Source organism: Caenorhabditis briggsae, assembly GCF_000004555.2.
Source record: "Caenorhabditis briggsae complete genome, chrIII, whole genome shotgun sequence".
NCBI lineage: Eukaryota > Metazoa > Nematoda > Chromadorea > Rhabditida > Rhabditidae > Caenorhabditis > Caenorhabditis briggsae.
Genome location: NC_013490.2, coordinates 2,405,728 through 2,433,121, shown reverse-complemented (window position 1 = coordinate 2,433,121; position 27,394 = coordinate 2,405,728). Strand labels below are relative to the sequence as shown.

At 33.7% G+C, this 27,394-nt stretch overlaps 4 protein-coding genes and 2 non-coding genes across 6 annotated transcripts; 3 read left to right on the top strand and 3 right to left on the bottom strand.

Annotated features, from left to right (window-relative positions):
- Positions 1-11,381: 11,381 nt before the first annotated feature.
- CBG25821 lies at positions 11,382-13,180 on the bottom strand (the record flags this gene model as incomplete). Its single annotated transcript, XM_045243473.1, has 2 exons — positions 11,382-11,833; positions 13,174-13,180. The coding sequence occupies 2 exons, from the start codon at positions 13,178-13,180 to the stop codon at positions 11,382-11,384; spliced, it is 459 nt and encodes a 152-aa protein (XP_045099208.1).
- A 3,625-nt stretch (positions 13,181-16,805) lies between these two features.
- CBG28924 lies at positions 16,806-16,877 on the top strand. Its single transcript has one exon. It is a non-coding gene (tRNA).
- A 429-nt stretch (positions 16,878-17,306) lies between these two features.
- On the bottom strand, positions 17,307-17,378 carry CBG28281. The gene has a single exon. It is a non-coding gene (tRNA).
- Positions 17,379-17,655: 277 nt separating this feature from the next.
- CBG11697 lies at positions 17,656-19,670 on the top strand (the record flags this gene model as incomplete). The annotated part of the gene is made up of 5 exons (XM_045243472.1): positions 17,656-17,729; positions 17,774-17,821; positions 18,373-18,576; positions 19,052-19,136; positions 19,539-19,670. The coding sequence occupies 5 exons, from the start codon at positions 17,656-17,658 to the stop codon at positions 19,668-19,670; spliced, it is 543 nt and encodes a 180-aa protein (XP_045094661.1).
- Positions 19,671-19,823: 153 nt separating this feature from the next.
- On the bottom strand, positions 19,824-21,401 carry CBG11698 (the record flags this gene model as incomplete). Its single annotated transcript, XM_045243471.1, has 3 exons — positions 19,824-19,959; positions 20,308-20,870; positions 21,237-21,401. 3 exons carry the CDS (start codon positions 21,399-21,401, stop codon positions 19,824-19,826), a joined length of 864 nt encoding a protein of 287 aa, XP_045094660.1.
- An 887-nt stretch (positions 21,402-22,288) lies between these two features.
- On the top strand, positions 22,289-26,964 carry CBG11699 (the record flags this gene model as incomplete). The annotated part of the gene is made up of 7 exons (XM_045243470.1): positions 22,289-22,299; positions 22,348-22,495; positions 23,028-23,165; positions 23,505-23,635; positions 24,833-25,244; positions 26,260-26,389; positions 26,837-26,964. The coding sequence occupies 7 exons, from the start codon at positions 22,289-22,291 to the stop codon at positions 26,962-26,964; spliced, it is 1,098 nt and encodes a 365-aa protein (XP_045094659.1).
- Between the last annotated feature and the right edge of the window lie 430 nt (positions 26,965-27,394).

The window sequence follows — 27,394 nt, the reverse complement described above, 5'->3', positions numbered from 1 at the left end:
GCCAAAATGGTCGAAATTTCAAAACGTTTCAAAATCTCTCAAAATATGTCGTGTTTAAGCTCATTTTAAAGCTCTCAACATGCTAAGTCCAAAAAACGTTATTTCGGTCACCGAGGGTTTGTTGTGCGCCTTTAAACCTCAATGGACGTAGTCGATGCACCATGTCCACGAAAAGCTCACTAAAACTACCGTATCTCGGTCAATCTCAAAATTCAAAAAGTTTTAATTTTAACAAACCATTAGCTTCAAAATGAGTATAAACATGACTAGGTTCGAAAAAATTCGAAAATTAAGTTTGATGGTCATAACTCGGCTGACGTTGGTCCAAATCAATTGAAAACTGTATCAATAAGTTTGTCTAATTAAGAGCTTCAAAATGAATATAAACATGACTATATTTGAAACATTTTCAATTTTTGAATTTTGGCGCCAAAAGGGCGAAAATTCAAAATTTTTCAAAATATCTCAAAATAGGTCGTGTTTGGAGTCATTTTGAAGTTCTTGAGTCCCTCTGAATTTAAAAATGACAATTTCAAGACCTAGTTTCAAATTTCTAGGCCTATGCGCCTTTAAACTTCTAGTCGATGCACCATGTCGCCCATACTGATAACTAAAACTACCGTATCTCGGTTAATTTTCGAGCAATCTCAAAAGTTCAAAAAGTTTTAAGTTTGGCAAGTCAAGTGCTTCAAAACGAGTATAAACATGACTGAATTTTTCGAAAATTCAAATTTCCGAATTTTGGCGCCAAAACTGGAAAATTCAGAAAATTTCAAAATTCTTCAAAATAGGTCGTGTTTAGGTTCGTTTTGAAGCTCTCAACGTTCGAAATTCAAAAATAATAGTTAAAATTCAAAACTCTCTCATTTTCGGTCTCCAAACCTAAAAATAAATAAAAAATTTGCATAAATAAACAACACCAAAAACCAGTGTATAAACATATTGCTCAGCTAGGGAACAAAAAATGTTCAGTGGAAGAAAAAAATTGGGGGGTGGATAATAGTTTTTCAGTGAGAGAGCCAGGTAAACACCATGTGATTTTTTGCTCATTTTTTGTTGATTGGAAGAAAAATTGAGAAAAATTTTTTTTTTTTTGAAAAATTTGAACCGGGAATTTCCGGAAATTGGATTTAAAAAAGTGGGCGGAGCTCAAAAAGGGGCGGAGTTTAGGGTTTTGAAAAGTTTAAAGTTCAAGGTAGTAGGAAAATCTACAGTAGGAAAATCGAAAAAAAAAACCTAAAAATTAAAAAAGTTCAAATTTTCAAATTCCAACCATTTTTTGCCTCTTTGAATTTTCATCAAAATTTTCGTATTCAATCCTAGACAAATTTATAACACTTGTAAAGCTTTTCAAATTTCCCACAATTTCAAATAAATATCATATTCCTAGGTTGAATTTGACAATAGTTATGCGCCTTTAAAGTGTGGTGCGATATGGTGCATCGACCCAACCACTGGAAGTTTAAAGGCGCATAACTTTTTCCACAATTTAGCTAGAAAAATGAAATTTATACCAAATTGTAGGAAATTTTATGGGCTTCAAATTAATATAAAATATGTAAATATCAAGTTTTGTTAAAAACTTGAAATTTCAAAAATTGGCGAAACAATTTTTTTTTCGAAAAAAAAAACCTTTTTTTTCCTTCGAATTTCATTGTTAAAAATAATTTTGATCCAAATTAAACAATAAAAAAAATACTTGAAAATAGTAAAAAAAATAGGCTATTTAAAGGGGCGCCGGGGCCAATTTGAAACTAAAAAGACCCCCGAGAGAGAGAGTGAGAGACGCAGACGAAAGAAACTGGGGAAAAATGTAAAAGGGACGGAAATAGGCTGTCTCTCTCTCTCTTGTGTCTATGGGTCGCGACCCTCAATTTTCTCTCATCCCCGAGAGAGTGAGAGAGTATAGAAAAATGAGAGACGCAGAGAAAAAGAGAGGGACCATTGGAATATGTGGGGGGGGGGGGGGGTCATAAAGCAGGCTGTGAGTGATGGGAAACAATGTGTTTCGTAGGCTGGTTCAGAAATTCATTAATAATATTTTCAAATTTTATTAAAATTTTGAGCTTGTTGCTTTTTTTTCAATACATTTTAAATGAGCGAAATTTCAAAAATTTTCGTACAAATTTTTTTTCGAAAATTTTTGAAAAATTGTCAATGATGGCCTAGAAACTCAAAATTAGGTCATGAAACTTGAGAATTCTGATTCAGCAAGTTAAGAGCTTCAAAATGAGTATAAACATGACTATATTTGAAAAACTTTGAAATTCGAGTTTAAAGGCGCATAGGGGTGGAATTGATCATAACTCTGCTAGTTTTGGTCCAAACTGATTGAAATTACTATCAATGAATTTGTCCAATCAAGGACGATTTTGAAATGATTATATAAATGACTAAAATTTGAAAAATTTTCAAACTTTTCGCGCCAAAACACAAAAAATTTTTAAAATTCAAAATTCTTCAAAAAAATATCGTGTTTGGGCTCATTTTGAAGCTCTTGAAATGCTGAATTTGAAATTGTTAGCTACATAACCGAATTCCAAATCTAGGCTCCCTTATGTTCTTTTAAACTTCTAGTCGATGCACCATGTCGGCTAGATCACTAACACTACCGTATTTCGGATAATTTTTGCACAATTTCTAAAATTCAAACGGATTTGAATTTGGCGAATTAAGAGCTTCAAAATGAGTATAAACATGACTAGATTTGGATATTTTTTCAAAAATGCAATTTTGGCGCCAAAATTGAAATTTTTTGGAAAGTTCAAAATTTCTCAAATAGGTCGTGTTTGGTCTCATTTTGAAGGGTTTAAGCTGCTAAGTATGCTAAGTTTCAATTACAAAACCAAATTCCGAATTTCTAGACCGAGTCATGAGCATTTAATCCGCTATTGACGTGGTCGATGCACCATGTCGGACAGACTACTAAAACTATCGTATCACAGTCACTTTTTGAGCAGTCTCAAAAAATTTTTAACTGTTGGATTTGGCAAGTCAAGAGCTTCAAAATGAGTATAAACATGACCAGATTTTGAGAATTTTGAAAATTTTCGATTTTGGCGCCAACACTGAAATTTTCCAGAAAATTCAAAAATTCTCGAAACAAGCTGTGTTGGGACTCATTTTGAAGCTTTTGAATCGCTGAATTTGAAATTTTAAGTTAGAAAACCAAACTCCCAATCTTGGCCCTCTTATGCTCCTTTAAACTTCTAGTCAATGCTCCATGTCTCATCACTAAAACTACCGTATCTCAGTTAATTTTTGAGCAATCTTGAAAATTCAAAAAGTTTTGAATTTGGCAAATTAAGAGCTTTAAAATGAGCTTAAACACTGCCCTTTTTGAAAAAACTTGTTCTAAAAATTTTTGAGGATTTCGTAAATTTTCAAAAAATTTTTAATCTAGTCATTCTGTTTCTAGTTTGCTCTGAAAACTAGAATCTCTCTGAAACCAAATTTCGAAAATCCTCAGAAAAAATTTCGTGTGGGAAGCCAGAAAATCCCGGAAATTGGAAAATTTTTGAAACAATAAATTTTTCCAATTTCCGTTCAAGCTCTCACTAGCTTAAAGGGCTTCCTGAGAGTGAAAAAATGACTAAAACTATGGTTTGTGTATATGTTTTCGCGGGTTTCCATGGGAGAATTTTTTTTAGTGTTGCTCGGGACAACATGGAAACATTCGGAAAAGTGTAAAAAGCACGAAAAATCCAAAAAATCAACTTTTCATATGAGAAAAAATTGAAGAAAAAAATTTGGGGATAAGACGAAAAATTGCAAAAAAAAACCAAAAAAATTTGGATCAAAAAAAAACAGAATTCCATATTATTTTAAAGCTCAGGAAATTTCCTACAAAACAATTTACAAAAAATATTTTTGAAACAAAACGTTGATATTTTCACCCAAAATGAGCAATTTTAGAGCGATAGACACATTTTGCCTCAAAAAATTAGAAAAAATAGTTTTTCGTAGTCATCAAAAACGAAAAGTTGTATAATTTTGTATTGATTCTGAAGCTCTTAACTTGCCAAATACAAAACGGTTTGGATTTTTCAAATTTCTCAAAAACTGACCGAGATACGGTAGTTTTAGTGAGAATACTAGTGAACATGGTGCATCGACTACTACTATGAAGTTTAAAGGCGCATAACTTCATTCAAAATCGAACTAGAAGAATCAAATTTACACCAAACTGTAAAAAATTTAAAGAGCTTTCGAACAATATAAAAGTTGTATAAAAAATTCTAATTTTTGCCCAAATTAAAATATTAAAAAGTTTAATCCAAAAAAAAAATTTCTTTTTGGGAATTTTCATTTTTTTTCAAATTCGAAAATAGTTAATTTTTGACAATTTTGTATGTTTTTAAAGCGCATAAAATTTCCTACAATTCGGTAGAAATTTCATTTTTCTAGCCGAATTTTGAAAAAAGTTATGCGCCTTTAAACTTCAGTTAGGGCTGTCGATGCACCATGTCGCACACTTTAAAGGCTCATAACTGCTTTCAAAATCTACCTAGACAAATGATGTTTATACTATTTTAAAGCCCATACAATTACCTACAAAGCAATCTACAATTTATTTTTTTTTGGCCAAACCTTGAAAAAAGTTATGCGCCTTTAAACTTTGAGAGGTTGGGTCGATGCACCATATTCACTAGGATGATCACTAAAACTACAGTAACTCAGTCAATTTTTCAGCGATTTTCGAAAATTTGAAAGTTTCAAGATTGTGAAGTTGAGAGCTTTAAAATGATTATAAATATGATCAATTTTGAAGATTTTTCAAATTTTTGGAAAAATATTTTTTTTTTTTTTTGAAAAAATTTAAATCAAATATTACTCATTTTTCAAGCTGTAAAGTACACAAAAATGACTGTTTGGGATTAAATTATTGGTCATTTTTTGAATCTAAACTAAACTCTCTTTGAAAAACTTTTTCAAATTTCAAAAAAAAACATTTTTTCGAAAAATCTGAAAAATCAAAGATTCCAAAATCTTTGACCCAATTTTCAAAAAATCCAATACAAATTTTCCTTTCTTGTGTATGATCATTTGAAAGCCCTTGAAATTTCCTACAAAACGATATAAATTATTATTCTCTAGCCACATTTTGAAAAAAGTTATGTGTCTTTAAACTTCCTGGAGGCGGTGCGATGCACCATGTCGGATGTTTAAAGGCGCATAACTGTTTTTAAAATTTAGCGGAAAGTTTGAAAATTAATATCATTTTGTAGCTTTTAAATTCGCAAATTCAAAACTTTTTGAATTGTAAATATTAGGCCTAAATATCGACGAAGATACGGTAGTTTTAGTGATCAGACTAGTGAATATGGCGCATCGACCACCTATATGAAGTTTAAAGGCGCATAACTTTTTTCAAAATGAAGCTAGAGAAATGTAATTTGTATCAAAATGTAGCAATTTTTATTGGCTTTAAAAACCATATAAAATTCAAATAGTGCTCCTTTAAACTTTGGAAATCCCATTTTTCTCAAAAATCTCTCAAATTCTAAAAGAAAAAAGTCCGAAAAACATTGCCTTTTGTCACCGAGATTTCTGGGCTTCAAGGGACTTAGGGTGCAGAATTTCGAATGGGGGAAAAAAAAGAAAACGTCAGAATTTATTTTTTTTTCGGGGGAAGAAAACCAAAAAACCCGAAAAAGGAGCCCTTCTGGAAGAGAACTTTCTGTGCAAAAAATAGAAAACAATTTCGAATATGTCACGGAACCATTTTCAGAGATTCACCAAAAAATTTTTGAAGTGTTCGATTTTGGCGCCAAAACTGAAATTTTTTGAAATACTCAATTTTTTCATAACAAGTCGTGGTTTAGCTTGTTTTGAAGCTCTCAATCTCTCAAATTCAAAACTTTTTAAATTATTGAGATTGCTCAAAAACTGACCGAGTTACTGTAGTTTCAGTGATAAGTCTGATAGACATGGGGCATCGACTAGAAGTTTAAAGGCGCATAACTTTGTTCAAAATCTAGCTAGAAAAGTGGAATTTGTATTTATTTGTAGGAAATTTTACGGGCATTAAAATAATATAACGTTTTGTATCAAATTCATCAAACATCATAGTGAAAAACTGACAAAAAATTTCGAAATCCCAAAAAAAAATTTTTTTTAACACAACTTTCCAATAATTTTTCCTGCTGAACTCCCATTAATCAAATAGAAGACCTATATGAAAAAAAAGAGCAAAAGGAGCACTAAGACGATGGGTGGGGAGGAAATGTATGAGAATGACACATTCAAAAAGAGAGCACTTGAATCCAATCGAAAATGAGCAAAAAGTTGGTTTCTGGAGTGATTTGGAGTCACAGAAACCGTAAATGTGAAAATTGACAAAAAAAAACCAGAAACGGATAGTGAAAACGGTTTAGAAGCCTTGAAACAATCATCATAAAACTTTCATTTTGGAGTGCAAATCTAAAATTTCAAAACTTCTAGTTTTTGAAAAAATTTCCTTTTTGAATTTTATATGGTTTTAAAGCTAATAAAAATTGCTACATTTTGATACAAATTACATTTCTCTAGCTTAATTTTGAAAAAGTTATGCGCCTTTAAACTTCATATAGGTGGTCGATGCACCATATTGACTAGTCAGATCACTAAAACTACCGTATCTTCGTCGATATTTAGGCCTAATATTTACAATTCAAAAAGTTTTGAATTTGCGAATTTAAAAGCTACAAAATGATATTAATTTTCAAACTTCCAGCAAAATTTTAAAAACAGTTATGCGCCTTTAAACATCCGACATGGTGCATCGCACCGCCTCCAGGAAGTTTAAAGGCACATAACTTTTTTCAAAATTTGGCTTGAAAAATGAAATTTCTACCGAATTGTAGGAAATTTTATGCGCTTTAAAAACATACAAAATTGTCAGAAATTAACTATTTTCGAATTTGAAAAAAAATGAAAATTCCCAAAAAGAAATTTTTTTTGGATTAAACTTTTTAATATTTTAATTTGGGCAAAAATTAGAATTTTTTATACAACTTTTATATTGTTCGAAAGCTCTTTAAATTTTTTACAGTTTGGTGTAAATTTGATTCTTCTAGTTCGATTTTGAATGAAGTTATGCGCCTTTAAACTTCATAGTAGTGGTCGATGCACCATGTTCACTAGTATCCCTCACTAAAACTACCGTATCTCGGTCAGTTTTCGAGCAATTTGAAAAATCCAAATTGTTTTGTATTTGGCAAGTTAAGAGCTTCAGAATCAATACAAAATTATACAACTTTTCGTTTTCGATGACTACGAAAAACTATTTTTTTTCTAATTTTTTGAGGCAAAATGTGTCTATCGCTCTAAAATTGCTCATTTTGGGTGAAAATATCAACGTTTTGTTTCAAAAATATTTTTTGTATTTCAAAATAAAAATTTTCAATATGACTCATACAAAAATTTGCCTAACTCCACCGCCAAAAAAAATCATTGATCAAAACAAAACATTTTTTGTTGATCACCAAAAAACACAGATAAAATCACTGATTAAGGAAAAAGAGGAACTACTAAAGTGATTCGAAAAAAAAACAGAGAACGGTAGAACACAGAAAATGAGAGAGATTGAGAGATTTAGAGAAAAAAAGAAAGATAAAAAAGAGGAGGAGGAGGAAGGAAGATGAAAAAAAAGCAGTGTAAAAATTTTTATGTCTTTTACAATGACGATGATTGGAAGGACAAATCAATCATTTTAACATTTCTAACAGACACAAAAAACCCCCAAAAAATACTTGAAAATCTGGTCTAAATTGGCCTAAATTTGTTTGACTTCCTCACATTTTTAACATTTTTTGAAAATTCAAACTTCTCAAACTTTATAATTTTTCGTTCAAATCTAAAATTTTTCGTTCAAATCTAAAAAATTTTGGGTGTCGGAAAAACTAGCATTTCGAAAATTTTTCAAAAGTATGTCATGATTATACTCATTTTGAAGTCCTTAAATTGACAAATTCAAAACTTTTTGAATTTTCAGAATTGCTCAAATATTGACTAAGATACGGTAGTTTCAGTGATCTGACATGGTTCATCGACTCACTCCAGATAAATTTAAAGGCGCATAACGGGCCCAGAAATTTGGAATCAGGCTTTGAAACTAAAGGTTTTAAATTAAACAACAAAAATGCTTCAAAATGAGACCAAACACGACCTGTTTTGAAAAGTTTTGATTTCTTCAAAAAAAAATCAGAAATTTCAAAATTCACTAAAACCTTCATAACTTTTCTGAAACTCAAAATTTTAAATTTTTATGTACAGAATCTTATTCAGCAGGTTTAGAGCTTCAAAATGAGTATAAACACGGCTAGGCGAAAATCTGGTCTAAATTGGCCTAAATTTGTCTGACTTCCTCACATTTTAAACATTTTCTGAAAATTCAAACCTTGCCCAACTTGTTTATTTTTCATCCAAACCAAAAAAATTTGACGGATCTGCATTTTTCAGGTCCCGAGCTTTAAAATGAGCCGAAACACGATTAGGCTCCGCCCACTTTGAGTTTTGACTTTAAAGGCGCATAGGGCGTCGGAAAAACTAGAATTTCGAAAATTTATCAAAAGTAGATCATGGTTATACTCATTTTAAAGCCCTTAAATTGACAAATTCAAAACTTTTTAAAATTTCAAAATTTCTCAAAAATTGACTGAGATACGGTAGTTTTAGTGATCTGACATGGTGCATCGACTCACTCCAGAGAAATTTAAAGGCGCTTAATGAGCCTATAAATCTGGAATCAGGCGGTGAAACTAAAAGTTTTGAATTTAGCAAGCTTCAAAATGAGCCCAAACACGATCTGTTTTGAGCAATTTCTTTTTTTAAAAATTCAAAAAAGCGCAAAAATGCAACTTTTCACTGAAACCTTTTAAACTTCTCTTGAACTTAAAATTTTGAGAATTCAAGTGCAGAATCTGTTTCAGCACGTTTGGAGCTTGAAAATAAGTATAAACACGACTAGGCTCCGCCCACTTTGATTTTTGCCTTTAAAGGCGCATAGGGGTCCGAAAAAATAAAATTTCTCAAAAGTAGGTCATGATTATACTTATTTTAAAGCTAGTAACGTGGCAAATTCAAAAATGTAAATTTCTAAAAAATCGGATGAAAATTCAAAAAGTTATGGGGATTTTACACTTTTTTTTTGAAAAAAATATTCCTAAAAACTAAAAAACGCTCTAACTCGGCTCATTTTGATCCGATTTTTTTGGTTTATAACTTAAACTGTGTGAAATTTAATTTTAAATAGTTATTGACTTAAAAATCTGAGATAAAAACTTTCTTAAATATGAAATGGGTCCAAAAAAGTTTTCAAAAAAAAAAGAAAACCAATAAATTTCACAATTTTCGAAAAAAGAAGAAAACAGAGGGATGAGGATATACTGGCTGGCATCTGTGTGAAAAGAAGACAGATATATCTATAAAGTGTGAAATCAGTTAGAGATAGAGAGACGCAGAGAAAAAGAGAGAGAGGGGGAGAAAACAAAAAATCAGAGAAATAGTGTGAGAAAGTGAGAGAGTGCAGAGAGAGAGAGAGAGAGAAAGCTGATGATGATGATGGATGGTCAATGGAAAAGCTTCAAATTTTTCTATTTTAGTTTTGTTTAAAAAATTTTTTTATTTTTCAAAAAAATCCAAAAAGTCTTTATCCAAAGAAGAGATCATATCTTTTTGATATGTTCAAAAGTGATAAGCTGTGAGAGAAAGATAAAAGAGAGACGCAGAGATAAGTAGATGATCACAGAAATCGGCCGAGGGGTTGTCCGGTCTAAAGTGAACAAAGGGGTCAGTTTCGATGAATGGCGAGAGAGGATGAGAGACGCAGAGAACAATAGGGTCCATAACTTTTTTAAGTATCGACCGATTTTTATAAAAATTACATTTTTGTACTTGCCACGTCATTAGCTTCAAAATGAGTATAATCATGACCTACTTTCTCCAAATTTTGGTTTTCCGGACCCCTATGCGCCTTTAAAGTCGAAAAATCAAAATGGGCGCTCCGCCTAGGCTTGTTTATACTCATTTTGAAGCACATGACATGCGAAATCAATTAATATAAATCATGTTCCATTTATATTGAAAATCAAAACGTTACGGTAGCTTTATCAGCATATTTTGGTGAAATTTATGATTTGACACCATTATGCGCCTTTAAAGTCGAAAAATCAGATTTTTCGAAAATTTAGTCAGATAAGTATTGTAAAAATTGGAATTACACCGAATTTGAGTTTAAAACCAACAAAATCGGTCTAAAACTAATCAAGTTAAAACATTTTGAAATTTTTGAAACATTTTTTACAGAAAAAAGGATAAAATCCCCATAATTTTCGTGATTTTCATCCAATCTTAATGAAATTTGTAATTTCATATTTGCCACGTTATTAGCTTTAAAATGAGTATAAACATGACCTACTTTTTTTCAAATTTTGGTTTTCCGGACCCCTATGCGCCTTTAAAGTCGAAAAATCAAAGTGGGCGGAGCCTAGGCGTGTTTATACTCATTTTGAAGCTCTAAACTTGACAAATACAAATTCGTTTAATGTTTTTGATTTGAATCATAATTCAAAAAGTTATGGTAGATTTTTAGAAAATTTCAGGCAAAAATAAATAGCTTTAAAACTCAAAAATCAAAAAATACAAATATTTTTTCAACAACATCCTAATAAGCGGGCGTTCTATACATATTTCCGATTAAATTAATGTTCGCTCAAAATATTCGGAAAACACAAGGAAATTGCAATTTCGCTCTATTGACTAAAATGTCAAAAAATTGTAAAAACCCTCATAACTCTTCTAGTTTTTGATTGTTCTCTATGATTTTTGGCTTAAATTGAAGCTGAAAACCTGGCAAACAAGATTAAAATGTTCAATTTGCAAAATTTCAAAAATAAAATGTTGGAAGTGCGCTCCAATAATAACAATTACTGACTATACTTCAAATCTTTTTAACCTAGCTCGTTTTTGACAGTTTTCAATAATCTTTAGCTTAAATTAAAGCTTAGCACCTACCAAACAAAATTGTAGTTTTCGAATTTTTGAAAAATCAAGTGGTGAGTCACAAACGCGCTTCAATGACAACTTCTCCCAAACCTAGCGTAAACCACCGAAAACAGACGCTAAACGGTCTCAAAAAGAGGAATATTCCTGGAAAAAAAAATCGAAAACACTCAAATTATGTCACTAAAGAACAAAAATAGAAAAATGCATAGAAACTACACAAAAACCAGGGGATAGTAGTAGTACATATGATTGTTTGAGAAAAAGAGAGAGAGAGAGAACTAGGCGGATTAAAAAGTGAATCATTCAAAAATGGGAAACAGGAAAATTCTGAATAAATAATAGAGAAGGAGAATCATAAAACTTCTAGGAAATTCTAGAGAATCTAAATTATCCAATTATTCTATTCTTGGCCACACGCGCCATCTCCCTTTTCCTCTCTCATGCACCCACCACCACCACTCTTCTATAAGCCCTCCACCTCCTGCTCTGACGTGTTGGGCTGTGGCGCAGTCGGCAAGCGCGTTGCTTTTGGATCTGTGACTCCCTGGTTGGACTCCAAGTCGCTCGATTTGGTTTTTATTTCTTTTTTTAAACTTTTTATAGATGTAGAAAACACTTACAGTAACCGTATCAGCCATTAGTAGTACTGTATTGCTGTTTTCCACACCTTCTGGATAGTTTTCTTCGTCCTCTTCGCTGATTCGTTTTCGAATCAATCGATAGTTATCTTTTTGACCTTTTTCTAGAGTGTCCTCGTCAGAATTCGATCCAGACGTTGAGCCAGATGAGGTGGCAAGAATTGGAGAGTAACGGGACCCGGAAGTGGTCGGATGTGTTAATGGGTAGTCTGGAATTTGAACAATTGTAAAAATTAAAACTCTCAAAACTTCTGCAGTTTCAGTGCAAACTTTTTGAATTTTTATTGTTTGAAGTTCCCACGTTTTTGGCTTTCCAATGAGTATAAACACGACTAGGCTCCGGTCACTTTGATTTTTGAATTTAAAGGCGCATAGGGGTCCGAAATTTTGAAAATCGGAGAAAGTAGGTCATGATTATACTCATTTAGAAGCTGAAAACTAGATGACTTCAAAATTTGAAATTTGGCCTTGTAAAAATGAAAAATAACAAAGTTAGGAGTCAACATATTAGAAATGATGAAAAAAAAAAATAGTTTTTCAGCTGTAACTTGTTAATTTTCCACAATTTAGTGAGACTTATAATATCGAACTATGCGCGTTTAGAGCTTCAAAATGAGTATATTGATGCCCAGGCTCCGCACACTTTGGTTTTTGACTTTAAAGGCGCATAGGGGTCCGAAAAAAAGAAATTTGGGGAAAATAGGTCATGATTATACTCATTTTGAAGCGGACAACTAGCTGAATCTCATAAAACTATAAAAAATCAAAAATTCTTAAAAGTTCAAGGGTAAACATTGAATTTTCAGAAATTTCAAAAAAATTTTTTTTTCAAAATCAAAAATTTTTTCCTGAAAAAAAAATCGAAAGTTCGAGTGTAATCAGTAAGTAAATGAAAAAATTGAAATCTGTGCTACTGACTAGTTGGTAATCAAGCTCCTGTGCGAGAGGGCGGAGTGGCTGAGCAAACAAAAAAAAATTTTTTTCGTTTGAAAATTTATTTGAGCAATCATTTTTTTTTTTGCACAAATCATAACTATGACTAACTAGTTTTTTTGCTAGCTTTCGATTATTATCAATAGAGCGCGTTTTATACATCTTTTTGGATTTTTCAGTTTAAACTTTTTTTTAATTTTTGGAAGGTTCTAAAACTGCCAAATTTGTGGCTGCATTTTCCGGATCTTTTACCTTTTTTTTCTAAATTTTCAGTCTAAAAAAAGACTGAAAATCCACGAAACCGATATAAATCGATTCACAAGTATGACGTGTATCACTAAAATATGCACGTTTCCAAGTTAGGAGAGACCTCGCACTCTGGGAACACGGAGAAATGATAACTTACAGACTATTCTGTACTTGTCCCCGTGTAAAACTAAAAAGCAAAAAGACTTTTTCGGGTCCGAGGAATCGAACCTGTGGCCTTCGGCGCCAAAAGCATTGATGCAACCGGGTACACCACGGGCACGATTGTTGGAGGAGGGAGCGGAAGGCGTATAAGAAAGGGGAGCGCGCGGAGAGGGGGGAGGGGGAGAGGGGGGAGGAGGAGACTTACCGAGCATTTTTAGAGAACTAGTTGAAGATAATAAAAATCTGAAAATCCCTTTTTCTAGGCTAGAAAAAAGGAAAAAGGTTGTTTTTCGTTGATTTGAGGACCAGTAGAGCCTGAAAAAGAATCCTGATTTTTAATTTTTTTTTCGAAAAAAAATTTTTTTTTTTAATTTAATTTATACAAAAAACCGGACCAATGACGTTGGTACTGACCGGAAAAATACAAAAAAAAAGAAACAAAGAAAGAGAGAAAAGAGACGCAGAGAAAATAAGCAAAAAAAAGAACTACAAAAAACCAAATTTTTGAAAAAAACCAAAACTTTATTTTTTGGAAAATTCTGGAGATCTGTAATTCCAGATTTTTGGGACAAATGGGACAAAAAACTAGAATTTCAGGCTAAAAAAAGAAAATTCTAGAAAAAGAGAAGAAAAAGAGCATGGGAAAGGGAAAAAAGCACCGGAAAAGGTGTGGGAAGAACAAAAAAATTTGGGGAAAAATGAAAAACAAGAAGGGAAAATTCCTATATAAATATAAATTTCCGGTACAAGATATATTTTTTGGGCTGTTAAAAACTAAAAAAAAAACTTTTTTTTCGCCAAAAATATATATTTCCAGCTCACTGATTTTTCTTTAAATTTTCGGAAAATAATTTTTCTTTAAATTTTCGGAAATTCCACCTCGAATTCGTTCAAAAAGTGACTAGGATCCCTTTGCATTTGGCTAAAATCATTAAAAAAGAACAAAAGACAAAAACGCCAAGCGGGGTTCGAACCCCGGACCTTCAAAATGGCTCGCAGCCTTACTAGCCAGTAGGCCAAGCGGGCAAGTTGGAAAACCTGTGGTGGAGGGCAGATATAAAGGGGGAGGGTGGTGGCGCGGGAGCGGTCGCCAAAGGGGTGGTGGTGGGAAATTAGAAAAAAAATTAAAATATTCAAATTAGTGGCCTAGGAATCCCAAACTCGGCCATATTGGTTTATTTATGGTTTTTAGCTATTTCTAACGTGTTTTCAATGGATTTTTTGAGTTGTACGGTCAAAAAAGGGATTTTAAACCTAAAAAACACAAGAAAAATTGGAAAAAGTCGATTCTAATAGGTGAAAACGGGGTAAAAACGAAGAGACGCAGAGTATTCAGACAGTTACCTAAAACTACATGGCGCGTGCGTGCGCGGCGAGCGAAGAATAAAAGGATACAGAGAAAAGAGAAAGAGAGAAAAATAGAGAAAGAATTTTTTTTTTGGCGGAAAGGTTGATGAGAATGAAAGAAAATAAAACAGTAAGTAACAAAAGAAAAGGCGAGAGAGTGTGGGAAGGCAAGAGACGCAGACAACAACAAAGAAACTTGTTACGTTATCTGACCATTTTTTGACCACTAGAAGGTTTTTTAATGGCTTACTGTAGTTTTTTGGGTGGCCTAGAAAAAGCTAAGCCACCAATACTGCTATTTGAATATGTATAAGATAAGAAAGAAGAAATCTAAACAATAAAATAGGGAAAAGTGGGCGGAGCTTCGGGAGACTTTTTGTTCTGTATGAGTCATTGGGGTATAAGATGGTCAGATCGTTGGGGGATGATGAGTCATATCTGATAATGTCCGAAATTTTCCAAATTTTGAAAAAAAGCAAAGCAGAACACAGAAAATTTTCCAAAAACTAAAAATTGATCAAAAAAAAATTTTTCCGAAAAAAATTTTTTTTGAGGATAATTCAATTTTTGGTTATTTAGGGATAAATACTACAATTTCATAGTTAACTTTTTACAAATTTCTGAAAGTTTTTAACATTGGCTACAAACTACTAAAAAGAATTTACTAATCGAGTGAATTTGAAAAAAGTTATGCGCCTTTAAACTTTTGAAAACTAAAAATTCCAGTATGGCGAGGGGAAATCAAAATTTTCGCCGAATTTCTACAGTTCCGGTAAATGAAATTTATACCATCTTAGAGCCCAATGAATTTCCTACATTTTGATATAAATTTCATTTTTCTAGCTATTTTCCAAAAATAGTTATGTGCTTTTAAATTTTGGGCGATGCACCATTTTACAAACAGAACTGGAAAAAAAATGGTTTTTTGGCAAATTTAACGAAAATTTCAAATAGTTGAGTTTAGATATTCTTGTAGATTTTCAGATTTCACACATTTTAACATAAATTTGTAGAAAAATTTTCTAGTTTTAACAAGTTAAGCCATCTATAAACTTTGCCGATTCCGCATGACAAAACTGAAAAATCTCGAAAAAATTCAGTTTATTTTGATTACGTCATCAAAAAGCTAGGAAATTTTCTCACAAAATGAACAAACTTCCCAAAATACTGATTCCCAGAAAAATTAAGTTATGCTCCTTTAAAAGTTGTTTGATGCGCAATAGCACACAAATTTTTGGTGTGTAACGGGAAACCCAAATTTTCAGCTTGAAAACAAAAATTTTGATTGCAGTGTGTTATATCACTAGAAAGCTCATAAAATTTCCTACAAAATCGTTTTTATTTCATAGTTCTAGGTTGATTCTCAAAGAAGGTAAGTGCCTTTAAAAACCCGTCGATGCACCATGTTTTGGAAAATTTAGGTAAGGCTTTGAAAATTCAATTTTTCGTATTGAAAATCACAATTTCACATTAAGTGTGTTATATCGTTAAAAAGCCCATATTATTTCCTACATTTTCATATAAAATTCATAAGCACAAGTCTATTACGAAAAAAGTTATGCGCCTTTAAATACCCGTCGATGAACTATTTCGCCAAAAATTTTGGTTAGACCTAGAAAACTCAAAATTTCAGCTTGAAAATCAAAATTTTTATATTTGAATGTTATATTATTGAAAAGCTCTTAAAATTCCCTACAAAATGTTATTTATTTGATTATCATATCTCAATTTTGAAAAAAGCTATGCGCCTTTAAATACGGGAAAATTGTAGCGAGTCGTCAGACAGGGAAGGGGTGTCCAGATTCAAATTTTTTGTAGTTTCAGATTCTAAGCATTTCTTATAATGAGAATTTAAGTTATTATCCGGAAAATTTTTTTTTAAAATCTTAAGAACTAATTCTTTTTCATGTCTTACGGTATGACTCACAAAAGACTTAAAAATTGAATTCGTCATTTATAGTAAAAAAAAAGAAGATAGCAACAAAAATGACATTTTCAGAGTCGTGACTCAAAAATAAAATTTTGAGTCAAAAATTTTTGCCTCGGAAATATGGAACATAAAATTTTGAAGAAAGAGGTAACAAAAAGTTTCTTAATATTGACTTTTCTTTTACCTCCCCGCTTACATGCATAGAAATTTTAGTGTTTGCACATCAATTGAACAGTCGCGTAAACATGAGCACAAATAAACTAAAAGCGGTTTTTAGGGTCTTAAAAATGGCTAGAAAACACGAATAGTGTGACTTTTGGGGTTAAGTAACGCTTCTAGACACCTCTAAACCCCCTTAACAACCTTTAAAAAAATTAAAAACGACTTTAAGCTCCACTGGGAATCGAACCTGCGACCTCTAGATCCAACGCCTAGCTCACTACCACTGTACCACAGCGCGCACACCTCGCCGCGCCACGAGTTTTCCCTTATAAGCGCGGTGGGCGGTGGGCGCCGCTCCCTTCGCATATCTACGCCCACCTCCCCCGTCTCTTCCTATCAGCAGCGTGGCGCAGTGGAAGCGTGCTGGGCCCATAACCCAGAGGTCGGTGGATCGAAACCACTCGCTGCTAGAACCTTTTTTGCGGTTTTTTGGGTTACGGTAAAGGGTAGGAGAGGTTATTTTTGAAGGTTTGAAAGGTGTTTTTGTTTTGAAAAGGTTTTTCATACAAGGTTTTTTGAGAGAAACAAGTTTAAAATGATCAGATGATCGAAAAACTGGAAAAAAAGAAAAAAAGAAAAAAGAGATCGATGAATCATAGAAAATGGAACCTTCCCGAATCACTACATAACATGTGAAGAAGAATACACTAGCAATAAAAGGCAATTAACTAATAATAAAAATTCCTATAGGAGTTCATAAGAATTAAATCAACATTTCCAAACGAACTATCCCATATATCTCGATCCAGATCAACATTAGAGCCTTAAAAATATGTCCAATAGATTTTAAATCAAATTTTACATCGAGAAAAAGAAAGCAAAAAGGTTTAAAAAATATATTCTGATGCGGGGAATCGAACCCCGGCCTTATGGGTGAGAGCCAAAAATTCTAACCACTAGACCACAACGGAGACATTCAAAGAGGCGGCAGAGGGCGTATAGGAGAGTGTCGGCGGCGGCCTCTTTTTTCTCTCACACCCCTCGCCTCTCTCCTCACACCCTCCTCGTCTCTCATACTCTCTCGTTTGGAAGGGAGGTCATTTGACTCATTTCTATGCAAATTACCGTCTTTTACCATCTTTTTTGGCGTATTTTCGATCGGAAAACGTCCTTGAAACGTTCTTTTCCTTCTTTTCAACACTTTCTCACTGTATATTCCTTCGATTTCCCCTCCGTTTTACCCTCAAAATGACATCATTTTTCCTTCAAATTCTTCGATTTTCCACTGTTTTTCTAGTATTTTCGGTTGTTTCAAGGGCTGAGTAAGTTTGATTTATGTGGAAAACTTTAAAGGTTCAATTTCCAGAAACGTTTTCTGCACCTACTATCGAGAAGAGAACGAAATCACCTGTGGGTTAGTGAAAACTACCGTAACCCGATCAATTTTCATGGAAACTTAAAAAAACAAAAACCATCTAATTTGAAATTTAATGAGCTTTAAAATGAGTATAATCATGACCTACTTTCGAAAAATCTTATTTTTTGGCCCCCTATGCCCCTTTGAAGTCAAAAATAAATTTGGAAGGAGCATAGGCCTGATTGTACTCATTTTGAAGCCCTCAATGTGCAAAACTCAAAAAATGAGGTTGCAAGTTCAAATTATGAAAATTAATCGAGTTATGACTGAATTGCATTTTCCACGAAAAACTGTATTTTGGTCGTAACTTTGTTCATTTTGAAGATAATTCAAAACTTTAAATTTCATTTGATTCAAAATTAGATCAGCTTCAAAATGAGTATAATCATGACCTACGTTCAAAAAACTTCAAATTTCGACCCCCCCTATGCGCCTTTAAAGTCAAAATTCAATTTTAAAGGAACATAGGCATGAGTATACTCGTTTTGAAGCCCCCTGCGCGGAAAATTCAAAAATTTAAGTTCCAAATCTTAAAATTCAATTTTCAGCACAGTAACCTGTCCAACACACATACCACCAAATGCAGATCTCGAGAAAGATGGTCTCGACGTGAAACTACCACCTGGATGGTACCGTATCGGTACAATGACAATTCGACATGATAAAGGATGGCTGAATCTGTACAGAAGACGTGCCATTGGACATGGATATTGGGATTTTTATACGAATATTCCGGAGAGAAATTGTGCGGGGTAAGAGTCAAAGGAATTGGAGTTTTTGAAAATTCAAAACAAATGGATCACTAGAATTTGCAATTTTCTGAAAATACATAAAAATTCCACACATTTCGGTGTAAAATTTGCAAAAATCGAGCTGAAACTAAAAAAGTTATAGGATTCTGAAAGTTTGAAAAAATTTAAAAAAATGGAATTTTTTTCAAAAAATCATAACTTGTTTATTTTTCAGCCAATTTTTAGGTTTTTTAGCTTAAAATGTGTGAAGTTTTATGGAAAATTTGAAAACCTAGTTTTTAAACCCAAGAAAATCAAATTTCCCGGGTTACGGTACCTGTTTCGTGGTGAGACCCGAAAATTTCCAAAAAATCTAAAAGCTGGTCGAATATGGTCATGATTATACTCATTTCAAAGCTCAAGACGGGGAAAAATCAAATTTCGAACTTAAAATTTTGGAAAACTGAATTAAAACCCAAAAAATCGATTTTTGCAGAACTTTTGGTCTACACGCCGGCGACAACATTTCCGGATCGGTGGCGGTGAAGAGCAAGGAGTGTTTTGATAAATTGATTTATCAGGTGTGTCTGTTTGTCCGGATGTCTTTAAAAATTCGAAAAGTTAGAGAATTTGCCTCAGGTAACTGGAAAAAATTAAAAAACTTTTTTTTGAAAATTTTCAAACTACCGTATCTCAGTGGATACTGTACCAAACCTCATGAAAGTCACATTTTTGAACATGACTCGATAAGAGCTTCAAAATGAGTATAAACACGACTAAGCTCCGCCCATTTTGATTTTTCACTTTAAAGGCGCATAGAGGTCCGGAAAAATAGAATGTGGAGAAAGTAGGTCATGATTATACTCATTTTGAAGCTCTTTTCACGACAAATTGAATGGTTTTAATTTCAATAAATTTGGTACAGTACCCATTGAGATATGGTCAAATTAGATTTTAAGAAAAATTATCGATTTTTGTTTCAGATCGAAAAAAAGTCAACCATCGAAAAAATCGACGTTTATCAGTGTCGAAAATGCATATTTCACAGTTGTTGGCTGGGAAGTCGATTGCTTCCGAGGGCTAGAGATTATTATACTAATTTGAGGAGTTTATAAAATTTTTTTGGAAAAAATCAATAAAAATTTCATGGAAATTTCTTTTTTTTTCTAGATTTCAGATTTATTTCAGACAGATTTAAGCATTTTCAGACAAAAAACAGAAAAATGTGGAAATTTGAAAAAAAAATTTTCGAAATTTTCAAAAATAGGTCAATTATATTTGTTCTGATACTTTTCCATGATTTGTTGTCTCAAATTTTCCAGGTATACTGTAGTTGGAGAAAGGGGCGGAGCTTCGGCTCTTTGGCGAGATGAGAATGGATCTTCGATTGTAGTATCCTTACTGCTGGAAGAGGAAAAATTAGGCCGTGGCCTAGAAAACCAAAAGTTAGGCCAAGATAAAATGATGGCCTAGGAAGCCCCATGGCCGAGTTTTTTTGGGATTCTAGGCCACCAAATTGAATATTCGTTTTCCTTTAGTTTTCCAAGTTACCGTAACCTTCAAAAAGGTACCGTGACCCACACAAGTTGACTCGATTAGCTTTGAATAGATGGCCTAGGATCCGATAAGGTGGCCTAGGAATTTGAATAACTAGGCCATGAAGTCTCTAGGCCAATATTGCGTTTCTAGTCGCCTAGAAATCCAAATTTTGAAGATCTAGGCCATCAGTTAGATTTCTAGGCCACAGCTTACCTATGCTCCTCTTGTTTGTTTTCGGGCTGGGGCGTCTTTGGCGCGCTTTTCGACGATTCAGAAGTTTCCGTGGAGGTAGAAGACATTGAGGATTCAGAGGAAGATTCTGAAGCTTCCGAAGAAGATGACGTGGATTCAGAAGACGTCACGTCTTCTGAATCTTCTGAAGTCGATGGCGACTTCCGAGTTTCAGGATGACGCCTTCTGGATTCCTGGATTTTCAGAATTTTTCGTTTTGCCTCAATTTCCGCATTCAGCGATTCCAGGATTTTCGATTTTTGCGCCAGAATTTTGTCCAAATCTCGTAATTTTGAAATCCGAGGAATTGTATTGAATTCATTCGACGGCTTCGGATCCTCAACGACGTCTTCTAGAGGATTCTGAATTTTGCCATCTTCTGATTTTTGTAGACGTCGTTCTTTGAGATGACGTGCTATTGAAGACGTCAAAATTGGTTGGAGGGATTCTAGAAGATTCTGAGGAAGGGATTCTGTATTTTGTGTAGTTTGGGTCGATGAATCGGAGCATTCCCGAGGGGGCGGAGTCACGGGATACGGTAGAGTCTGAAAATTGGGTAATTTCTACCTCGAATTCGTTCAAAACGTGGCTAGATATCCCTGAAAGTTGTCTAAAATCAATTTCCACCATACTTGTAACGGGCCGGGACGGCCCGTCATTTCACTAGTTTCGAAATTTTCAAAAAATCACATAAGGGGGCACCCTTATGTGATTTTTTTCGAGTTTTTCGATATTTTTTGATCAGACAGACAAACAATCCGAAATACGAAAAAAAAAATGGAAAAAATTATATTGAGAGCTCAAAATTTGCTCAAAAATACAGAATTTTTGAAACCGGGCCTTCCGGGCGGGGCCCGGGCCTTGAAAATTTCCTCAGGCCCGGCCCGGAATTTTACAAGTATGATTTCCACTGCAAAAACTCCAAAGAAGTAGAACACCCGAGCGGGGTTCGAACCCCGGACTTTCAATACGTCAAGCGCCACTGCTAGCCAGTAGGCCAAGCGGGCAAGTGTATAGAGCAGAGGCGGAAGGCGGATATAAAGGAAGAGGGTGGTGGCGCGGGGAGCGGCCGCCATGTGCGTGAGGGAGGGAAATTAGAAAACAACCAAAATATTCAAATTGGTGGCCTAGAATCCCAAAACTCGGCCAGATGTTTCTAAAATTGGGTTTTAGCAGTTTCTAATGAGTTTTCAATGGATTTTTTTGAATTTTCAATTGAAAAAAGTGATTAAACCCGATTCCAAAAGGAAAAACGGCCTAGACATCCAAATTGATGGCCTAGGGTGTTGTAGCTTGATCGCGGGCTATAGATCGAATCAGAGCGTTGTCCAAAAGATCATGAAACTAGATTTTTTAAAGATTTTTCGCAAAGATTTATACACAAATCAGTGTGTTTTAGGTACATATTTCAATGGAGGGGCCTAGAAACCCAAATTTTGGGATTTCTAGGCCACGGTATTTAAGGTCTAAGGCAAGTAGTCCGGTTTAGAGCGGTCTAGAATCCCAAAATCCCATTGATGGACTAGAAATTCGATTTTCCTCAAAATTTGGGTTATTAAGCCACGGATAGTTTTGAGGGGTTCTAGGCCATTCTAGACCTTGAATTCGGTGGCCTAGAAATTTCAAAGTTTGGGATTCTAGGCCACCAAAAAAAATTGGAAAAAACAAATTTTTTTTTCGAAATTTCCGGTTTTTCAAAGGCGTGGTCCTGATGGAATATCCGAGATTAGAATACATTCTGGGTCTATAAAAATTCCGAAAAATCAGAAAAGGACGAATCACACTACACATAATTGGAAAAAATTTTGGAAATTTTTTTTTTCGAAATTTCCGGTTTTTCAAAGTGCGTGCGATTTTTTGAGATTAAAATACGTTTTGAGTCTATAAAAATTCGAAAAACATCTTTTGAAAATTTTGAAGAAAAAAAAAATTTTTTTTTGAAAATTTTAAATTCCCACCAAAAATGGCCTGGAGGTATTTTTAAACAGTTTTTTTTGCTTAAAACTATTTTTATTTTTTCAGATTAAAACGAAAATGCATCATTATTTCCATTCTAGTCCTATTCGCTTTTCTATTATTCTTGGCTGAAATTTCGTCGGATTTTCGGCCACCATTTAAAAATCCTAGGCCACTTTTCGATTTTAATGAGACCGCATTCTTGCCTGAACTGGTAGGTTTTAAAAATTGCAGATTTTCTAAGCCAAAAATTTCGAAAATCGAGCAAAAATGAAGAAAGTTAGGGGGAATTTTAAAATTTTTTAAAAGATTTTTTGAAACTACCGTATCTCGATGGGTGCTGTACCTAATTCAATAAAACTAACAGATTTGGATTTTTCGTGATGAGAGCTTTCAAATGAGTATAATCATGCCTGGGTTGGAGAAAAGTTGAAAATTTCGAAAATTTGGGTCCCATCACGAAAATTCGAAAATTTGAAAACTTCTCAAATATAGTCGAGTTTAGGCTTATTTTGAAGCTCAAAACATCAGAAATTTGAAAATCATAAAATTTCAAAGTTAGCACTAAAACGAGCTGAGATACGGTAGTTTCAACATTTCCATGATTTTCGGTTCTAAGCTTAAAACTACCGTATCTCTCTTCATTTTCGTCCGAATTTTGAAATTTTTGAATTTTTAGAATTTTCAGAGTTTGAGCTTCAAAGCGAGTATAAACATGACTCAAAGTATACTGTAACTTTTTCCAGAATTTATCAGATTCCTGCTTTCAATGGCTCCTGGAACTGGGAGCCACCCCAATTCCAGCATTATTGATTGATCGACACGTTTTGAAGCAGTTAAAGAGAGGCAAATGTGATAATGTCGATGTGATAAATACAGTCAAGGTATGTTTAAAGCTACAGTAATCCGTTTTTTTTCTAATTTTTTCGTTGTCAAAAACTTAAAACTACCGTATCTCGATGGGTACTGTACTAAACTTTATGAAAGTTATATATTTGAATTTGGCTTATTGTGAGCTTCAAAATGAGTATAAACACGACTAGGATCCGCCCATTATGATTTTTGACTTTAAAGGCGCATAGGGGTCCGAAAAAACCAAATTTAGAGAAAGTAGGTCGTGATTAGACTCATTTCGAAGCTCTCATCACGAGAAACTCAAATTTACAAGTTTGATTAGCTTTGGTACAGCACCCATCGAGATACGGTAGTTTAAAAATTCTCAGATCGGGGTGGACATTGCTCATCGTTGGAGAGCCGAAGTTTGGGACAAAAAATTTGAAATTTTATTTTTTTCGAACGACTCAAATACTGATTATCTGGATTTCAACACTGAAATTCGACGGATTATTCCACAGTTTGTTTTTTTTTAAGATTTTGTAAACATTTCAAAATTTGGGTCCCGCCACGAAATACCGAAAATTTCAAAATTCAACAAATCTAGTCGTGTTTAAGTTTATTTTGAAGCTTAGAATGTGACAATTCTGAAAATCAAAAGAATTTTGAATTTGAAAAAATATGAAGTGAGATACGGTTGTTTTTAATTTGGAACTGAAAATGTTAGAAATTTTGAAAATACCGTAACTCGGCTCAAATTAGTTCAAGTCGAGAAATTTTTAAATTGTCAAACTTCTCATGTTTTCTGCTTCAAAATGAGCCTAAACACGACTAGGTTTGCTCAATTTTAAAATTTTCGAATTTTCGTGGTGGGACCCAAATTTCATGAAAATTCAATTTTCAACAAAGCTAGTCACGTTTAGACTCACTTTGAAGCTGAGAATCTGAGAAAATCGAAAATGAAATAATTTTTCGAATTGAGGCAAAATTCAGTGAGATACGGTAGTTTTTAATGTTTTGCTTAATATTTCGATACTACCGTATCTCGCTTCATTTTTGATGGACCCCAGCAATTTTGTGATTTTCAAATTTTGCAATATATGCGCTTCAATATAAGCCTAGACACGACTAGGTTTGCTAAATTTTAAAATTTTCGTGGTGGGACCCAAATTTCGTGAAAATTCAAATTCCAGAAAACCTTGTCGTGTCTATACTCATATTGAATCTAAAGACTTAACGATTCAGAAAATTAAAAAATTTCAGATTTCGAACAAAAATTGAAGAGAGATACGGTAGTTTTGAATTTTGGAACTTTTGAAACTACCGTAACTCGGCTAATTCTTGGTCAAACCTTTTGAAATTAATATTTTTGATCTTGTCATGTTTTTCGCTTTGAAATGAGCTTAAACACGACTGTTTTTGCTTTATTTTGAAAATTTCGAACTTTCGTGGTGGGACCCAAAAATCCCAAATTTCCGAAATTTCCAGAACTAGGCATGATTATACTCATTTTGAAGCTCTCTTCACCACAAATTCAAAATTTTCAGTTTCATCAATTTTGGTACAGTACCTATCGAGATTTTGGCGAAAATTCAAAACCTAGCAAACCTGGGCGTGTTTATACACATTTTAAAGCCCTTTTTGAGACAAATTCAAATTTTTAAGTTTTTTCGCATTCGCTACAGTACCCATTGAGATACAGTATGTTTTTTTCCAGAACATTCCCAAGAATTCGAGTGAAAAACCTCATCGTGCCTACAGTAATCCCGAATTTTTTGGAATTTTGGAATCGTTCGAAATTTGTGGAGTGCAAGAATATGACGATGAAACGGGACTCAAAGCGATTCGAGAAATTTCCATTTTTACAAAAATTTATTCTAAAAGATCCGGAAATTCCGAATTTCGAGTCAGTTCGAAATTTGGCGAAATTGAGGGATCAATTTTTAAAATTCGGAATTTTCGCATTTTTAAACGGTGGAACATTTTTGGGGTGGTTCCGAGAATGTACAGTAATCCCGCATACCACTGATATGGATTTGGCAATTTTTTCCGAAAATTGGAATTCCCAATTTTTCGAGTTTTTATGGTCTCGACAATCGGATTTTCGAGTAAAACGACAATTGGGAATGGTGGGTTTTTTTTTGAAAATCAAAAATTGGTAAAAAATTAGGAAAGTTATTTGAGGCTACTGTATCTCGATGGGTACTGTACCAAATTTGTCGAACTTAATATTTTTCAATTTGCCATGAGAAGAGCTTCAAAATGAGTATAATCATGCCCAGGTTTGAATAAATTTCAAATTTTCGAAAATTTGGGTCCCACCACGAAAATTCGAATTTTTCAAAATGGAGCCAACCTAGTCGTATTTAGGCTTATTTTGAAGCTAGAAACCTGAAAAATTTGAAAATCCAAACATTTCAAAGTATGCGCAAAAATGGAGTGTGATACGGTAGTTTCAATTTCTCCAAAACGTTGAGCACTAAATTTAAAACTACCGTATCTCAGTGGGTACTGTACCAAATTTGTCGAATTTAATATTTTTGAACTTGCCGTGAAAAGAGCTTCAAAATGAGTATAATCATGCCCAGGTTTCAATAAATTTCAAATTTTCGAAAATTTGGGTCTCATCACGAAAATCGGAAATTTTCAAAATTGAGCAAAGATAGTTGTGTTTAGGCTCATTTTGAAGCTAAGAAGATGACAGATCGGAAACTCAAAAAATTTCGAAATTTGTAGAAAAACGAAGTGAGATACGGTTGTTTCAAAGTTTCAAGCAAACTGGTATAACGAAATCTACCGTATCTCAGCCCACTTCCGGAATCTTTGGGCAAAACTTATATTTTTTTAACTTTTCATGTTCTCAGCTTCAAAATGAGCCCAAACTCGACTAGGTTTAGAACATTCTTGGGATTACTGTAGTTTTCGTGGTGGGACCCAAATTTCGAAATTTTTCCAACCTAGCCATGGTTATACAGATTTTGAAGCTCTCCTCACGAGAAACAAGAATCTTTTCGTGTCAAAAGTTTTGGTACGGTACCTATCGAGATACGGTAGTTTTAGTTATTTTTTTCAAAAAGGCCCTGTAACTTTCTTCATTTTCTACCGATTTTCCTGACTTTTAGCTTAAAATGTTGGGAATTTTAGGTAAATGATTCCTACGAGATTACTGTAGTTCCAAAATCCGGATTTCCAACACCAATCGACATTTTTTTGCTTTACGAAACGAAAAACGAGACAACCGGAGTGGATTATCGTTGGGTGGGCGGGACCGCAGGTGGGCGTGGCCTCAAAAAGTGGGCGTGGCTTAAAATCTGGATTTTTAGGTCATTTTTTTAGCACAAAATTGTTCAAACTACAAATTTTCCGAAAAATTTAGATTAGAGTTTTTTTTCGGAATTTTCCGAAAATCAGATTTTATCTTTCTTTTTTCTTTTTTGGAAAATGGAAAAAAGATCAAAAAACGGATTACTGTAGACCATACTTGTAAAATTCCGGGCCTGAGAAAATTTTCAAGGCCCGGGCCCGGCCCGGAAGGCCCGGTAGCAAAAATTTTGTCATTTTGAGCCAAATTTTGAGCTATCAATACAATTTTCTCCATTATTTTTTTGTGTTTAAACGGGCCGGCCCGGCCCGGCCCGGCCCGTTACAAGCTGTAGACAGCATTTCTTGAAAATCCAAAAAAATTCAAAAATTCAAACTACAGTACCCCTAAAATTTTCAGTTGACGGCACGAAATACAAATACATCTACCCTCCATACGACCCATATTGCTCAGCTGATCTTTTGGGACACATTTTTTGGGTCACATGTACACCGGAGGATAAGGTTACGGTAGGTGCTTACTATTAAAACTACCGTACCTCGATGGGTACTATACCGAATTCTATGAAAATAGAAGATTTGAATTTGTCGTGAGAAGAGCTTCAAAATGAGTATAATCATGCCTAGGTTTGGGGGAAAATTTCGAAATTTGGGTCCCACCACGAAAACTACAGTAATCCGGAAATGTATCAGAATCTAGGCGTGATTAGGCTCATTTTGAAGCTTACATCCTGAAAAAGATGAAAATTGGAAAATATTTAGGTTTGTACGAAAATGAACAAAGATACGGTAGTTTTTCAGAATTGTATTGCTTGAAATTGGAAAAACTACCGTATCTCCCTTCATTTTCAGCCAAACTTCGAAAATTTTTGATTTTCAAGTTTCTCATGTTTAGAGCTCAAAAATGAGCCTGAACACTACTAGGTTTGCTTTATTTTGAAAATTTTCGAGTTTTCGT